Source organism: Notothenia rossii, assembly GCF_949606895.1.
Source record: "Notothenia rossii genome assembly, chromosome: 1".
Classification (NCBI taxonomy): Eukaryota; Metazoa; Chordata; class Actinopteri; order Perciformes; family Nototheniidae; genus Notothenia; species Notothenia rossii.
The window spans coordinates 55,335,742-55,354,437 of record NC_136912.1 but is presented as its reverse complement, the minus strand read 5'-3'; the positions used below and the strand labels follow the sequence as shown (position 1 = coordinate 55,354,437).

General features: G+C 42.4%; 1 protein-coding gene across 4 annotated transcripts in view; it reads left to right on the top strand.

Moving 5' to 3' along the window:
• The window catches only part of lpp (LIM domain containing preferred translocation partner in lipoma), a 201,554-nt gene that overhangs the window by 131,983 nt on the left and 50,875 nt on the right, over window positions 1-18,696 (top strand). For all 4 annotated transcript variants that reach the window (XR_013807705.1, XM_079678333.1, XM_079678334.1 and 1 more), the window contains one exon: window positions 17,619-17,715. Coding sequence is in view for 3 of the 4 variants with exons in the window: in XM_079678333.1 (XP_079534459.1) it covers window positions 17,619-17,715 (97 nt within the window). In the remaining variant the exon portion in view is untranslated. The remainder of the gene's footprint in view (window positions 1-17,618; window positions 17,716-18,696) is intronic.

The following is an 18,696-nucleotide window of genomic DNA, read 5'->3' as shown; positions in this document are numbered from 1 at the left end:
GTTTTCTTTTTTGCTACGTAGAGACTACCATTCAGAATAATATTTTCTAAAGTGACTGCATATCACAGTTCAAAGGGCAGTTGTTTCTGTTAGAAGTATTTACATGCATGCCTGGAAAGAGGATCAGGTGTGGACACCTGCTGTGTTTACATCATACGTGGGGCATTCTCCTCAGGTGACTGACCCCAGCTGCCCTGCACTTAAGGGCTATGAGCAGCTCTTTAAAAAGCCTCCGACGGGATGCAGGGTTACCAGCTCTGCTCCAGAGAACCAGAGGGTGTGCTCGGTGCAGGGTTACCAGCTCTGCTCCAGAGAACCAGAGGGTGTGCTCGGTGCAGGGTTACCACGTGGAACTACAAAGTGAGAGCCCAGGGCTTTGACAAGATGAAGACGTGTTATCTGCAGCCCTGTGATCTTTTCTTTTTGTAGATGCACCTTGAGACAAATTGCCCTTTGTTCTACACAAAACAAACACAATGGGTATGTATTGATAGACAAATTGATTGACAAATGTTTTGTAGTTGCCTTTTAAAAATAAATACCATAACCATAAATTGGTTCAAAAAAATGGACTGATATAAATCCATTCTCGATACATTTTCATTTATTTCACAGCACCACTGAACCATTAGAATACAAGAACATCCACATTCTTTTGTATGTGTTTTTCTTTCTTCTTATATACTAAATGTCCCTCTGGCTACATGAAAAAGAAAGAATTACTTCTTTAAAATTCCTTACAGCTGCTTTCTATTTTTTACTAGACTATAAAAAGCCACCTTTTAAAATGTCTCTGTGCACCTAAACATATTTGTTTATTTGCCATTCACATGCCACTTAAGAGACAACATGGTGATTTCTATTTCTGTGAAGCAATTTCTGCCAAATTAATGTAAAGTGGAGGTGTGTGTGCGTGCGTGCGTGCGTGCGTGCGTGCGTGCGTGCGTGTAATATAGTGATGAACCTGAGAATATGATCAGAACATATTCCATGTAGTTTCTCCGACAGTGATATTTACAGTACATCTTAAAAAACAACACCAAATGAGTCATTATTTGGAAGAAGCCCACCTACTCTCCAATGACATCATTGAGCTGCTCTGCCCTCAACAGCGTCTTTGTTCTGAGATTTTGTAAAGTAGAGAAATAACAGGTTTATCATCTTTAATCTGTTTCAGTAAAGTGAACTGACATTGGAAGTCAAATATATAATGTGTGTTTCAGTGATTTGAAGATACACTGTAGAGCTTTTATTGTAACAAAGTGTTTGTTTACATTCACTGTGTGTGTATATATATATATATATATATATATATATATATATATATATATATATATATATATTATAGTATATATATATATATATATAATATATAAAACTTGAAAAATATCCCTCTAAAGTACATTTAGAACAGATAGCAGCCCGGATAAAGCAGCCCGGTCTAATTACTACTCACAACTCATTCAGTCCGGCTCCAGCAACCCCAAGCGTCTCTTCTCCACCATCAGCAAACTTCTCAAACCCTGTGACAACGCCACCTCGTCCTTCACCACCGAACAGTGCAACTCCTTCCTTTCGTTTTTCCAAACCAAAATCAGCAACATTTACAGCGATCTGACACCCTCATCAGCACCCCCCACCTCCTCTCCTGGCTCCCCCCCTTCACCTCACAGCCCCTGTCCCACTTCTCCCCTGTGACCCCCATGCAACTGTCCCACTTCATGACTGGAATTAACTCCACCTGCACACTTGAACCAATGCCCTCCAAATTTGTTAAAGAGAGCCTCCCTGCCATCTCCCAGCTCATCGCAACCATCATTAACTCCTCACTCAGATCTGGATCAGTTCCCCCCTCTCTCAAACTGGCTGCTGTCACACCCATTCTCAAAAGACCTGGACTCACACCTGACATCATGTCCAACTTCCGGCCCATCTCAAATCTCCCCTTTCTGTCAAAAATACTTGAACGTGTCATTGCCTCACAACTAAAATCCCACCTCAGCTCCAATGACCTCTTTGAGCCATTTCAATCCGGTTTCCGATCAAAACACAGCACAGAAACAGCTCTTCTGAAAATCACAAACGACCTCCTCCTCTCCTCTGACTCCGGCAACCTGAACATCCTCATCCTCCTCGACCTCACCGCAGCATTCGACACCATCAACCACACCATCCTGCTGTCCCTCCTCGAATCATCACTCAACATCACTGATACAGCACTCTCCTGGCTGAAATCCTACCTCACCGACAGACATCAGTTTATCAACATCAACAACTGCACCTCCTCCACTGCTCCTCTGTCCCAAGGCGTCCCCCAGGGTTCGGTGCTTGGCCCCCTCCTCTTCATCCTTTACATGCTCCCCCTTGGCAAAATAATTAGTCGCCACAACCTTCAATTTCACTGCTACGCCGATGACATCCAACTTTATATCTCAACAAAAACCATCACCCCCACAACACACTCCACTCTCACCAACTGTCTCTCAGAAATAAAAGCATGGATGCAAACAAACTATCTCCAACTGAACAGTGCCAAATCAGACATCATCATCATCGGCCCCCCATCCCGTATCAAAGAAATCCAGAATTTCAACTTCACCATTGACAGCCACACTCTATCTCCCCCCCTCACATCCACAACCTCGGAGTCCTTTTCGGCAGTCAGCTCAAATTCAACCACCACATAAATCACATCACCAGGACCGCCTTTTTCCACCTCAAAAACATTGCCCGTCTCCGCCCATCTCTCTCCTCCTCTGCTGCTGAAACGCTGATTCATGCATTCATCACTTCGCGACTCGACTACTGCAATAGCATCCTCTATGGCAGGGGTGGGCAATTCTTTTTTCCATGGGGCCACATGAGAAACAAAAAATATTGTGGAGGGCCGGGCCAAAAGGCTGAACTCAATTCTGCATAATATTAATTGTATTTCTTTATAAAAAGCAGTAAATAGCATTGTTTTGACAAGCTGGTAAGAGTATATGTTATAGTTGAGCAATGAAAAAGTGAGGTTGCCTTACAAAAAATGTAATTTATTCAATCAAATTTCCCAAAACAATGGTAAACAAAATGTGAACGTTTTTCACCATTTCTGACTCATATTAGTGAACATTTTCAGTCGCATTCACTACAAAACACATTTTGAGTTTCATATACTGTTGAAAGTTGTGTAAAGGTTCTTAGCATTCTTAAGACATCACAACATTGTCTTTGTGCTCCAAACATTCAGCAAGATACATCATATTGAACTGTCACTGAACATCACTGAACTGTGATTTTGAGAAAAGGCTTCCAAAGAAAGTGTCCCAGTTCACTGCTAGTTGGTTCCTTTACATGCCTACATTTGTAGTCTAACCACCTCATTTGGTGTTTTTAAGTTCTTTTTTCTTGTTCAGTGAGAGAAATCTAGTCTCTGCTGGGCTTTAACGAGTGCATCGAAGTCAGGTTGAATGTCTGAGGTGGAGATGCGAAGCACAGCTGACAGATGATCATCAGTGAGAGAGGATCTATACCTGGATTTCATAAACTTCATCTTTGAAAATGTTTGTTCACATATGTAGGTAGAGCCAAAGAGAACCAACATCTTCTGAGCATGTCTCCTCATGTTTGGAAAGTTCTCCTCCTCGAGAGAAGAGTAGAAATCCAGCAGAGATCCTGACTTAAAGCGCTCTGCCAGTACTGCATCAGACTGCAGGTCAATGAGTTCCAGCTGAACATCACTGGGTGCATTATCCATACTGCAGGTAAAGGGAGAGGAAATCATGAGCATTTCATCCTCGATTGTTCGGAGATCTTCAAATCGCCTTGAAAACTCACCATGCAATGCTCCTAACATGGATGGATTTCATGAACAAAAAGGCCCTTGCCTTGCAGTTTGGTGTTCAGTTCATTCATCAGTGCAGTCACATCAACAGCAAATGCAAAATCTGCCATCCAGTCCTCGTCTGAGAGCTCTGGGATGTCTTTGCCTTTCTTCTCACAAAACTCTTGAATCTCTGCTTTCAGGTCCCAAACTCTTTTTAGCACTTTGCCCAGGCTGAGCCATCTGACAGCTGTGTGGTAGCCGATGTCACTATGCTCAGTCTCATGCTCCTCCAAAAGTGCAACAAACTCTGTGATTCAATGCCCGTGCCCTGATGAAGTTTACTATTTTAGTAACAACATCAATAAAATGGTGAATTTTTAGCACTGACTTGCACAACACATGTTGGTGTATAATACAATGCAAAAATACCAATTTCTGATCTGCGTCGATTTCAGTCACTTTATCTTGCATACGTTTCAAAAGTCCAACATTTTTACCTGTAAGATTTGGACAACCGTCTGTTGTGACACCTGCCAGTCTGTCCCATTTCAGTCCCAGCGTGTCCATGCACGCATTTACCTCCGTGAACAGATCGCTCCCTGTCGTCGTCCCTTTCATCGGCCGCATTGCTGCCAGCTCCTCCGTAATCTTGAAGTCAGGCGTTATCCCACGGACAAATACGAGTAACTGCACTGTGTCGCGGACATCACAGCTCTTGTCCAAAGCCAAGGAGATAAAGTCAAAACTTGCCACTTCATGTTGCAGCTGAAGCTCCAGATTCCCCGCAATGTCCTCGATCCTTCTCGTCACGGTTCGCCTGGACAGCGGGACTTGCTCAAAGGCTTCTTTTTTTTCAGGGCATATTAGTGCTGCAGAGTCCACTAAGCACTCTTTGACAAACTCCCCCTCTGAGAATGGCTTACTGTGTTTAGCTATTTTGTGGGATATCACGAAGCTGGTCTTGGTTGCTGCATCCTTGGATGTGTGAAGCTTGGTAAAAAAGCCTTGCTGCTTTTGCAGCTTAGCTAGCAAAGCGTTCGATGTGCGCGCCCTTTCAGCATCAGTCAAGTTTTTGTATTTCTCCGCGTGTTTCGTCTCGTAATGCCGACTCAAATTGTAGTCCTTGAACACGGCGATCTGCTCCCCGCAAACTAAACACACGGCTTTACCTCCGACTTCAGTAAATAAATACTTAGCAGTCCAATTTTTGTTGAAAACCCTACATTCGGCATCTACCTTTCTTTTTTTAGCATCAGCTGACATTTTTGAGCGCTAAAGTCGTCTTGTGACAATTATCCAATAACGCGCACGTCTTGATTTGGCGTATTGCGTCATTATGTACGTGAATAAAAAACAACTTCAAAATAAAAGCATTGCAGCTTTAGTCCATGCATGAGGTACAATTAGAAAATATGTTTATTTTGTAATTTCCAATTAACCTTACACGGGCCGGTCAGAGTCAACCAAAGGGCCGTATGTGGCCCGGGGGCCGTACAGTGCCCAGGTCTGCTCTATGGCATACCATCCAACCTCCTCAATAAACTCCAACATATCCAGAACTCTGCTGCCCGCCTCCTCACCCACACCCGCTCCCGAGACCACATCACTCCCATCCTCCAGAACATCCACTGGCTCCCCGTCCGTCAAAGAATCCACTTCAAAATCCTCCTCATTACTTACAAAGCCCTCAACAACCAGGCCCCCCCCTTCCTCACAGACCTGCTGCACCACCACACCCCTTCCCGCTGCCTCCGCTCATCAGAAGCCAACCTCCTATCCATCCCCACCCGCACCAATCACCGGACCTGGGGGGACAGAGCCTTCTCCGTCGCTGCCCCCTCCCTCTGGAACTCACTCCCACAACCCATCAGAGACTGCACCGACCTCACCACCTTCAAAAAACTCACAAAAACTCACCTCTTCAATCTGGCTTTTCATGTGTGATTGTTTTTGTATTATTTGACTTTAACTTTAACTATATATTTATTTGTTGTTCCTTTCTTCTCTTTTCTTTTCTCTTCACTATTATCTGAAAAGCGTCTTTGAGCACCTGTAAAAGCGCTAACAAATTAAATCTATTATTATTATTATTATTATAGATACAAAATGTGCGATTAATTTGCGATTAATCGCGATTAAATATTTGAATCGACTGACAGCCCTATATATATATTGTTCATATTTATGTTTACTTTCTACCAGTATTACTACCAGTATTCCCTCGCTGGCAAACGGATGTGTTTCTTGGAGTTTGTTCATCCTTGGGGCTTCGCACTAAAACAAATGAAACCAGGACCCACCCGTTCAAACAGTTCCTAGTGGAGTTACTCGAAGTGATAAACTCAACAGTTGTTTGTTCGTGGACTATAAACCTCAAATAATGTATAGGGTATGGCTCCACCTCTTTTTTAAATCTTCAGCATATGTTGTGAAACTGTGTGATGAAACCCACAGCAGGGGGTCCTTCCAGTTAAACCCTCCTGAAGCTGTATATGCATCTCTGTTCAAAGCCACCAGACTCTTCACAAAAACAATCATTTGACCAAGCAGAACATCAGAGATTAAAGAGAGAGTAAAGTACTACTTGTCAGGATGATTCAGGGTAGGGGTCGGCTCATGTCAGCCACTGCTTCACCTTGTTGCCATGCAGCACACACTGCTGTCCTCTGGTCAGAAGTCAGCACAGCTCTAAGCAGGTCACACTGTGCAGGGATCAGCTGGATGCCTGCAGCATGTGCACACGGCTGTATATAGTGCTGGGCCTACAACAGGTTGCTGGATGACACGGTGTCTGGTGGAGGTCCACACAGGCTCCGGTTGCTGGATGTTTCATGTACTAAAGGTCAGTGTGTTGACATGATTCTTGAGGTCAGTATGTCCTTATGTTTCACTGTCTCGTGCCAACACATCCAAAGCTTCCAGATGAAGGTGCCTGAGGCTTAAAGCCATCTCAGAGGCAACAGACAGACTGGGCCATTAAGGGTGACTGAGGCTTAGTATTGATTCAGGTTCATGATGTCATCGTGTTTCAGGTAAGTTGAATGTCACGAGAAAAACTCAGTGTTCAAAGCAGATTGATAGAAAGCTTTTATTGTAAAGCTATTTTGAGGACTGCTTGATAAATCAAAAATAATACTAGTAAATGTTTTGTTTTCCCAACTGTTAGAGAGGAGTGAACCCTTAATTATATTTATTAGTAGATATTTGAAACCCGAAAACTGTTTCTGGATTCTCTAAACTAAATTCAACATATTATTTAACATTATGGAGTCTACTGACGCCACATCATTTCCAACAATTCTGGCAGTTTGGAGAAGCACAGGGCTGGGTCATGCTGCTGGCCTTTACAGAGGACATTTGGAGTTATTGAACACAGTTGCAGTTAACTTAAGAGAACTCTGCCTTTACAACACTGTACTAGTATGTATGTATTTGAATAATAATGTTATTTATTCACATTAATTGGTAATAAGCAATGATTCCTACATTACGGTTGACTATCTTACAGTTTGAAAGTGCCCAAGTGGTTATTTAAGGAGGTTATGACCATCCTTGTGTTAATGAGGGTAAACGTCTCTGGATTGGAAGAGATATAAGATAAGAGTACAGAAAGTTGACTAATTTACAGATTTTGCATTTCACTTTATCAACTGGATTCTCTCAACATTTTAACTGTTGACCTCAAACAGACACACTAAAAACCCCACACAAAACATACGACCACCAAATAGTTTAAATGTGTAGAGCTAAACCTATCATTATTATGATAGATATTATGAACATGTAAAAGGTGTCTTCATTTTGAACGAAATGAAGACTTGGTCAGCACTTGCTTTTGCTTGTTCTACATTCCTTTTTTTTTTACTCAGAAATAGCCGGCTGTGTTCTCTCTGTTAGTTTGGTTGTGTGTGTGTGTTGATTGGCTGGTTGGTACAGTCTGTGGTGACCCCTCAGTAGATCACAAGTGTTTGTCACATAAGTGTTCATAAATAATAGGCCCTGCCAGCCTCCTCTCTCGGCTGCTCTGAGCCCAACAGCATGGCTGCTAAATAACTGCTGGGATCGATAGCTGTGACTGCAGCTCAGTGAGCCAGCCATCTGAAATGTCCCAGCAGTTTGTTTCTTTTCTTGTTTTCAGTTCCTCCTGGAGGCCTGCAGTGAAGTGATGCAGATTGTATCCTGCAGTCCCAACTTTATGTGCAGTTTTAAATGTGCTCCTACATTTGACACATGTAAACATGCAGATGTGTCTGTATTTGAACCTTTTTGTGATAGTGTGAAAGGAGTTAAACAACATGTTGAAACGGTTGAAGCCCTCTGAACTCCAAGCAACCCACCCACCAACCCACCAAGGCATGTTTGCTTAAAAAAAAAAAAACCTTACATTATCTATTATTATTCTGATCAAAGCCAGAAACTATACAAAGTGAAATTATCCATGATCGGCGATAAACCCTTCTGTCAGGAAAAGTAACCAAAACTAAGCAAGAAAGTAGTGATATATATATGTGATATAGCAGTATATATATATATATTTTTTTTTTAAATAACTTTATTCGACATGTCTCCATTCAAATGGTGCTGAAAAGGATCCATTTGCACTAACCAGGTGCTGTTGAAAACATTTCCTGAGCTCCTTGGCGCACTTGGTAAACTATGAACGACACAAACAGTCACATGACAAAAATGTGGGACATTTCGAGACACCTTCCCAGAGCAGAGGATGAGAGAGGTTCTAAACATATAATATCTCAATATGTGTAGCATCTGGAGCCTCCTTTTTTATAAACATTACAGCATTGATTTTATTTAATAGATAATCAAATAAATTACATTTTTCTTTTTTAAAGATTAATGACGTTAAAACCATGACTGCTGTTTCTATAGAGGTGCAGAACTGAGTGTTGCAGGGAGAAAGGGGGTCTGAGTGACTCTGCCTGTGCTGGTGTATAGAATGTGCAGTTTGCCCTTTAGGTACAATCTACATGACATATACTATACTGTTTAATAGTAAAGTACAAAAGCAACCACATGCATAAACAGCAGCCCCTGCTGGCTCCTTCTGGACTTGATCTCACTTCTAACAGCTCACTGGTCCTCCACAAAAACAAGTTTTCACAGTCTGTGCCTGAACCTCTCCGCCCTCTAACATCCTCCCCTGTTCACAAAGCACTCGTGTTATCCGCCCCTGGCTCAGAGAGCATGAAACGTGTGCACTTTCTAAACATTTCTCTGTCGGGTCAGGCTCTGTGTTTTGTTGGCTCCAGCGTTTCAGTGGTCCACACATATCCTTCAGGGTGTCATTCAGATAAACCATGTGGTTGTTAAGGTGGAAAGCAGAAGGATATATCATGGATTGTTAGGAGGCCAAATTACACAGAAGAAAGAAAACACTGTGTTAGAAAAGGAAGTGCAGGTCGCCAATACATGGATTTGAATACATAACCTGTAAGAATCTTCATTATGTCCACCACATGCGTTTTAATTTAGACCCGTGCGACCACATGAGGAAAAAGCAGGAAATACAAGTCTCTCCAAAACCATGCAGGCAGACCTGCATCCTGTGAACTCTGCTGTTTGCTACATTCATGATTGTAGTGGTATACAATAGACGCCAAATAAGTTTTATCTCCATCCCGACGATTTGTGCAGCCATTTGTTGTTGTTGTGTATTTTTTTTTTTTCACATTGCTTGTGGCTCCCCTCTCTACAGTCTCAGATTTTCAAATATCTGTTTGCAGGGGGATGTGTCAGTTCCGAACAGATGACCTAGTTTTTTTACACACGCACATTACAATCTTACAAACACTGAAAGGCCCCTCTACATACATTACATCCCTGCGAACACTCTGAAATTCATCATCCCTTTTATATGAGATCAGAGTACAGCAAAGATTTGAATGGCTGTGGAAAATGTCAATTATGGAATTGGTAAATGTGTAATTATCGCCGGCTGCTCTGTACACAGCTGCTCTACAGTTGACTTGTTATTTTTTTCCCATCATTTAATTGGAGCTGAAACAGCATGACCTATTTTGTTTGGAGAGAATGTATACTTTATCTGTGCCTCCTCAGAAGGTGGCCTTGAGCTGAATACAGCGCTGTGATGATTCTTCTCAATGCATTACAGATTACTCATAACCTGTTTAACATCGCAAGCAGCAAATTCATCCACTGGATTACATAAGGACACAAACATGTGATTCCTTCACAAACTTTACACATTCTTCAATTAAACATGCAGCTGCCAGAAAAATGACAAAGAGCATTTCCCCTTAAAAACCTTATTTATGTCCGGATGAGGCTTTTTATTTGAACCTCCAGTGCCCACTGCTGAGAGCAACACCCTGAAATCATCTGTGTGATCCAAACAGCGCCGTACTTTTACTATCATGGACCCATAACTCCTGCTTCTGAAAGTCAGCAATGTGCTGCTGTTTCACACCGACACAAACACCGGCTCAAATCTGTGTTAAAGATGTGTCTCTGCAGTGTGGAATATCAAATAAAGCCATCCACTCTAAATTGCTCTTTTAAAAAAAATATGTGTGATTCCACACACGGCATACGACCCCCCCCCCAAAAACGCAAACACACATGCAAACACACACTTACTCAGTGAAAGGATCGTGTGACTGATCCAGAAATCCCTTCATTGTGTTCCTCAAACAGAGTGGCCTAAGCTGCTGTAATCACTCGTTTAGTGTTGCTGCAACAATTGCTTTTTCAGATATCCCAATCGCGAACTAAATCCAATCCCTCATGAACCCTAACTATTAATGCTATGGTCCATTTGTTGTTATTAATACTATTATTTTAATAAGCCATTTCCTTTTCAAAAGGCTCTGTGTCCACTTTAAAGGACAACGTTGTGATCTAGGGAGACAAAGAGTCAGGATGTGAGTGAGAGCTGAGTTAAGCTTTTCTTAAAGCCCGACTTAAAGCTGCAGCTCTACTGACACTGAGGAGCATTTTGTTTGTTCAGTCCATCATCATTTAATCTGTGAATAAATATGTCTACAAGTGATTATGTCTTTCTTTAGTTTGTGCCGATCGCGCAGAAAAATGTGAAGCTATTGTAAAAGGTAAGACAATTGCTCTTGGTTTAAGGTGTTACGTGTGAAGGAAACCCGAAGCCTTCCTCTTCTGGTTCTCACTCTCAGCTCAGTGGATAGTGCTGTTTATGCACTGGCTTTCATTGTATTAGCACAAAAAGTACCGGCCTGAATATGAGGATACAGCTCACAGTTCCTCAAAAGTTCAAAGGAAATCTGAGTTATTCTCCTTGTCTAAAGAAATAATGAATAGCTGTTATCACAGGCCATTGTTGAGCTTTTGTCACACGGGACACGTACAAAGAGTTCCCCCCCCCCCCCCCCGGACTTTGTTGCTCTTTTTTTGTGTGAACTGGCTTCCTCCTTTTCTCCTGTTATAATTACTACGGCCATTATTGGTCAAGCCTAACCATTTCTAACCTCCCCTCGTTAAAAAGCTGACCAACACATGATGACATCCTTCTGAACCAAAATAGAAAGTAGAGAACAAAAGAACAAGATGTATTTATTTTGTGTTGTGCCTAAATTAGTTGCATAATAACATATCAGTATATAATGAATCTACAGAGGCTCTGCTTAAAAATGCGAGCAGACTTCATGAGCCTCGGCCTGTCCACACAGCAGCTTAAAAAAAATCTTGAAAATCTTGGAGCTGGGCGTGTCTGAAAGCTTGGGGATTTTTTGCGAGCAACGCGACCAACAACCAATCACATGAATCTCCCGCCCCCGACACCCAAAGCAAAAAACCCCGGTTCTTCTCCACTCAGAATATGTGCAGAAAGGAGTATGACATTGTGTGCATTAATGTGATGCATATAGTCTATGATGTGGCAGAGGTAAAGTGTCAGCGGGAAGGGCTATGATGAACATTTATGAGATTAATGTCTGGTGCTATCCATGCTGGCTAAAGATACTGTCTATGCTTGCTAGCAATGTTTAAACGAAGTAAACTGGATATAAAATCCCCAAACAGTCGAAAACCTACCAGTTTCACCCACTGTCTCTGCCACCTCCCTCCATGCCTGGTTCCTCCGGTTTGTTCCCCGGTAAGTTATTAGCGACTGGTCATAAAAACCGGGTGATTTGCTACCGCAATAACTAATTTCTCCTCCATTTTCAGGAATATAGAAAATGAACTGCGGTCTGGCTCTCCCAGCTTGCACGCGGTTTGATTGGCTAGCGCTTGTACTGTCAGATTTGCATAAATGGGATTTGATTGGCTGACGCTTCCACCTCAGCTTCAAAAGTTGAACATTGCTCAACTTTTGAGTCCTGAAAATCCTGGAAATCCTGGAAATCTTCGCTTTGCTTCCCCACAATGCAGTTCGGCGAAAAGCGAGGCAAAGTGTCGTCACCCCATTCAAAGTGAATGGGCAGAGAAGCGTTGGAAGCGTTGGAAGATTTTTTTAACGCTGCTGTGTAGACGGGCCGTAAAGGCCAGGAGTTGGCAGCAGACTAGTGAGGTTGTCTTTATCCTAGTCGAGGGCAACACATACCTTTGCTACTTCTTTCAAAGGTTGTGAATAACTGCAACCATGACAGGTCCTTGATTGTACATCACATCAGTGATCACAAAAGAATAGGCTGGTGGGCCCAGTTTTATGGAAGCTTAGCTGTGGACAGACAGCACAGAACAGGACAAAGTATCTTATTAGAGCTGTTGTAAAATATCGGCCAATGTTTGTCAGGCTGATGGAGTCGGAAGTCTCATTTCCTTCCAGCTCTGGCAGCACTTCACATGTTACACTTTATACTATAAAACCGTTTAGATATTTCTTAATAAAATGCCGGTGCAACGTTATCACATGAAGAGGTCAATCTACAAAACAACAGCTACACTTAAAGTCAATGAGCCATGACATGTTCCTGTTTTCGACATGCTATGTGTTCTTTGGTCTCAGCAAAAATGTTTTTTTTGATAAATAACTTTTATGTTGCCACAAGCAGAGCTTGGCTGTGATTGATCCTACAGCTCTAATCCCAGTTGCTGGTATGCAGACAGCTCCATGTTGTGTTGCAGCTCCACATCAGAGGTGTAGATGTGAGGAGAGCAGTTGTCTCTCTCATTCACTCAGGGAAAACTCAGGGCCGGAGGTTTGTTCTTAGCGGGAAACTGTGCTGTCAGGTGAGAGCGTGCATCCAGTCCCCCCACTCCACCTCTTACTTAATCAGTTCTGACACAATGCCAATCCCACAGTGGGTGGGGCACCCAGCTGTATTGCTGGATATGGCAGTGGGCAGTGATCAGCTCCCACTCTCTGTCCGGCTGCATCAGGCTGCATCAGGTTGCATCAAGCTGCATCAGGCTGCATCAAGCTGCATCAGGCTGCATCAGGTTGCATCAAGCTGCATCAGGCTGCATCAAGCTGCATCAGGCTGCATCAGGCTGCATCAGGCTGCATCAGGCTGCATCAAGCTGCATCAGGCTGCATCAGGCTGCATCAGGCTGCATCAGGCTGCATCAGGCTGCATCAGGCTGCATCAAGCTGCACAACACACGCTTTAGTTGTTTCTGATTGTGAGTGGTCTGGCATTTAACCACGGTTTTGTCAAGGCTGGCATTTGATGGTCTATCGGGATGCCTTCAAGGAGTATTACAACCGATGTGCCATTATAAAGCAGATGGCAGATGACCTGGAACTCTAAGCCCCGTCATACTGAGGGAACAGTGGAAAATAGGTGCAGCTCTTAACCCGGGTGACACTGAATTTAAGCACTAACTTCAATGAAAAAGCAGCTGAGTGTCCTGAGGGCGTAGGAAAACAATTTACTGAGCAGAGCCAGACGTAACTGAAAAATCGTGTCTGCAGCAGCACGTATAGCTGCTGTATGGTTTCTATTGTTGCCGCTGAAAAGATGAACAGGAACTGCGAAGCAATCATAAAGCATGCAGGGAAGCAATTTCTTTCTCTTATTCAAGTGAAAAATTATTCCGTGCTGTCACAAAAGACTCCCTAACAAGGTGCTTTAAACTCTCTGGCAGTGCATTGCTGCGGGGTGTCAAAGAGTGGATAAGCTATAAATGAAGCTTAAACTCAAAAGTCTGTTTCTGGTAATAGCAGCATTTTGTACCCTCTTCAATTTGCTTTTGATGTGGAGCAAAGATTAACAGTGTTAAATCGTCCTCTTCACTGTCTCAAAGTAACAACATGGGAATAATGAGCAGGTTGTTGACAACAAGAGCACCTCTTTAAAGTCTGTGAACATTATAAAGACTTTTCTTTTCTTCAGGTTCTTGTATTAGAATAAATCCCCTCTATTGACCATTTTGTATTAGTTCAGTTAAAAAAAGCCATGTAATCTGAGGCGACAATATCCATTCACTGAGGAATGCTTTTATCTGGTCCTGATCCTCCTGGTCCTGCCTCTTCATGTTTGATCGGCTGAGACTCTCGGTGCAGCTGATGTCAGTGTGGCAGAAAGATTTGCACGTTGAAAGTGTCGATCCCTCAGGGTTAATGAGGCCTTCTGTTTGGGTTTCCATTATCAGCCAAACGTCATGCATCACAAACTTCTCTGATGATACACAGTGGACAGTGATCAGAGCTCAGCATCTCTCCTTGTCTCTGGAAATAAACTCCATCAGAAACCTGCTGTATATTTGCCGTACCACAGTTTGTGTATTGTTAAGATTACACCAACTACACACTCTTTCTTTTCCAATCCTTCCTCATGATCAGATTGGTTTACTAAGGAGGTCAGTCATATACTCAGCTGGTGACTGACCTGTGCCATGTAACATCAAGACGGTAAACCGTCTGACAGCAAGCAGCGACATGGCAGAAATGTTGAGTGTTACATAACATTTGGACTAAAGTCTTCCTTAAATGTTGGTTATCGTAAAGTTGTATACGTTTTATTCCGAGTGGAATCAATAAAGTCTAAAACAGTTTGACTTGCCTTAAGCTGTAGGATCTACAGTGGGGCAAAAAAGTATTTAGTCAGCCACCAATTGTGCAAATTTTACCACTTAAAAAGATGAGAGAGGCCTGTAATTTTCATCCTAGGTATACCTCAACTATGAGAGACAAAATGAGAAAAGAAAATCCAGAAAATCACATTGTCTGATTTTTAAAGAATTTATTTGCAAATGATGGTGGAAAATAAGTATTTGGTCAATAACAAAAGTTCATCTCAATACTTTGTTATATACCCTTTGTTGGCAATGACAGAGGTCAAACGTTTTCTGTAAGTCTTCACAAGGTTTTCACACACTGTTGCTGGTATTTTGGCCCATTCCTCCATGCAGATCTCCTCTAGAGCAGTGATGTTTTGGGGCTGTCGCTGGGCAACACAGACTTTCAACTCCCTCCAAAGATTTTCTATGGAGTTGAGATCTGGAGACTGGCTAGGCCACTCCAGGACCTTGAAATGCTTCTTACGAAGCCACTCCTTCGTTGCCCGGGCGGTGTGTTTGGGATCATTGTCATGCTGAAAGAACCAGCCACGTTTCATCTTCAATGCCCTTGCTGATGGAAGGAGGTTGTCACTCAAAATCTCACGATACATGGCCCATTCATTCTTTCCTTTACACAGATCAGTCGTCCTGGTCCCTTTGCAGAAAACAGCCCCAAAGCATGATGTTTCCACCCCCATGTTTCACAGTAGGTATGGTGTTCTTTGGATGCAACTCAGCATTCTTTCTCCTCCAAACACGTCTAGTTGAGTTTTTACCAAAAAGTTGTATTTTGGTTTCATCTGACCATATGACATTCTCCCAATCCTCTTCTGGATCATCTAAATGCTCTAGCACTGTACTGGCTTAAGCAGGGGGACACGTCTGGCACTGCAGGATTTGAGTCCCTGGCGGCGTAGTGTGTTATTGATGGTAGCCTTTGTTACTTTGGTCCCAGCTCTCTGCAGGTCATTGACTAGGTCCCCCCGTGTGGTTCTGGGATTTTTGCTCACTGTTCTTTTGATTATTTTGACCCCACGGGGTGATATCTTTCGTGGAGCCTCAGATCGAGGGAGATTATCAGTGGTCTTGTATGTCTTCCATTTTCTAATAATTGCTCCCACAGTTGATTTCTTCACACCAAGCTGCTTACCTATTGCAGATTCAGTCTTCCCAGCCTGGTGCAGGTCTACAATTGTGTTTCTGGTGTCCTTTGACAGCTCTTTGCTCTTGGCCATAGTGGAGTTTGGAGTGTGACTGTTTGACGTTGTGGACAGGTGTCTTTTATACTGATAACGAGTTCAAACAGGTGCCATTAATACAGTTAACAAGTGGAGGACAGAGGAGGCTCTTAAAGAAGAAGTTACAGGTTTGTGAGAGCCAGAGATCTTGTTTGTTTGTAGGTGACCAAATACTTATTTTCCACCATAATTTGCAAATAAATTCTTAAAAAATCAGACAATGTGATTTTCTGGATTTTTTTTTTCTCATTTTGTCTCTCATAGTTGAGGTATACCTAGGATGAAAATTACAGGCCTCTCTCATCTTTTTAAGTGGGAAAACTTAGACAATTGGTGGCTGACTAAATACTTTTTTGCCCCACTTGTATACAGTTTGGCATGCAAGGCGCTGCATGAGAACAGAAGAAGCTGTCCTCTCTCTGCTCCTGTTATAAATCGTGCTTCTGCCTTTGTTCTTATATTTGTATGTTCGCATGTAAGCCTATATGTGAAGCACTTTGTAACTTTGGTTTTAAAAAAAAGTTAATACAATTGTTATTGCTCTTATTATTATACTGTTGCATGTAAATGCAGTCATCAATAATGCCGGGAGTAATTACTCTTTCAGGCAACACAAAAACATTTCTTCACTCAATTTCCTATTGATCATCGGATTGCTTTATGCGACACAGTAAAGCAGAGAGCGCTCGCTAACGGCTCCCAGATGTCACAATTAGGAAGACCTCAAAGGTCAGCTCAGATCCGGCCGTGTCACAATATTGAAAATCAAATCTAATGTAAAGATCCTGTCGGCCGCAGATCTAGGGAAGGTCAACTGAGTGACACTGATTTCTGAAGACGCTGAGCCGCGCAGCACGGAGAGAGCCAGGTTCAGGCCTCTGGGGTGTCTGCAAAGAACACACACCTGTGACGGGTGTGAGCCAGGGCTGGGGGACGTGGGGGAATGGGGGGGGCTTTATTCTATGGCTCTGCGGATGATTGGCAGAAAATGTCAGGAGCAAGACGTCAGCCCCATACAGACACACAGCAGGCAGATGTCACAGACTGCATGATAAGAAGTTACAGAGTTATGTCATCCTTCAGATCCTCTCAGACTAGGCCTCCACAGCATCTCAACTCTTTTGTGTGACTGAATACATATCTCCTGATCTATCACCCAAATGTACCCGACTTAAAAGTCGTTTCCCTCTAATGTTGTCCTTCTCTTTTCCTTCCCTTATCATTATTTTTCCAAACACAAGGATTATTCAGGGTCACAGTTTTTCCACATGCTTGTATTTCACAGAAGGACATGCACAGCCTTCTGGGCTGCACACCACTGGGGCCTAAGCCAGGGTCAGGTATCTCAGAGGGGAGGGGGGGGGGGGCAGACTGAAGCCCATCTACTGCATTTTAATTAAACTCAATGTGTTCTGTTTGACCTTCAGAGAGTGCTTATTCAGATTTATTGAAGTCAGGCTTTTTGTGAATCTTTAAGTTCGACCTGAGCATATTTTTGATAAGCGACACAGGTGACATTCATCAGTGAGGTGGAGATAAGTAAAGAGACGACTGAAATGTTCTTGGTTGTCTTGCTTGGCTTTTGTAAATCACAACTCTGCTAAACCCCCCACCCCCAGGGCAGCGCTCACATGGCCCACCCTGAGGATGAGCTGGAGCGCCTGACCAAGAAGATGCTGTTCGACATGGACCACCCACCGTCTGAGGAATATTTTGGTAAGAAAGATGGTTCATCTCACCCAAACTTGGTCAGCATTAGGCTTTTGGACATGTCACAGCTGAATATCAATTAGCAGCTTTGTTTTCAGCGTAGCTTCTTTTTTCTACTGAGGAGCATTTTAGCCAGTTAGACAAATGAAATCATCATAACATCAAACAAAGCTGCTGACTTAAACACAGTCTACGAGCTCTGCAATTACTAATCAAAGATATACATTCAAGTTCAGACAGCATCTTTTTGTCATCACACTGTCTAACTAATCACTCCCAGATGTACAGAAGTAAGATCCTTTCTGCTATAAGGTGTCCCTAGCCTCCGAAACAGCAGTGTTTTCATCGTGCCCAGGTGAGAGTAGCCATGTGGCTGAAATGATCCCATTAGTCTTTACACATTTTGTCCTGTCCTTTTCAACCTTTTGGGTTCTGAATAAACATAACATTTTCAGAACATTCATCAGAACATTTATGGGAAAGTAAAAAGGTATATTTTCCTTTTATAAAAAGTGAAAATAGACATATTGTTAAACCCCAAATCAAAAGCTTACAGAGAGAAAATAGGAAAAGGAAACCAAAGAGAAAAAAATGCTAATTTTAGTGTCCTTTAAGATGTATTCAATCTTAGTATTGAGTATTATCTCACTGTGTCTCATTTCACTGTGACATCAGAATACCTTTTTCAGCCCCACAGAGGGGACATTTACATTGTTACAGCTAAAGTAAAGGGACAAAGAGGCATCAATCAAATATTAAAGATACAAATTGAAATGACAATTTACAACAGTACACATCCAGGTGGAAAACAGATTTCTTTTTAAACAAGTGTAGCATGTTTGAAGTCTCATAGCAGCCAGGTAACAGTTGTACAAGTAAAATAATATATTGCACAGGTATTTACAGATTCATTACAGTAGTTGAATTGTTTAACTAAGAGATAGCAGCCAGTAATAATAATAATAATTATTATTATAATAAAGCGGT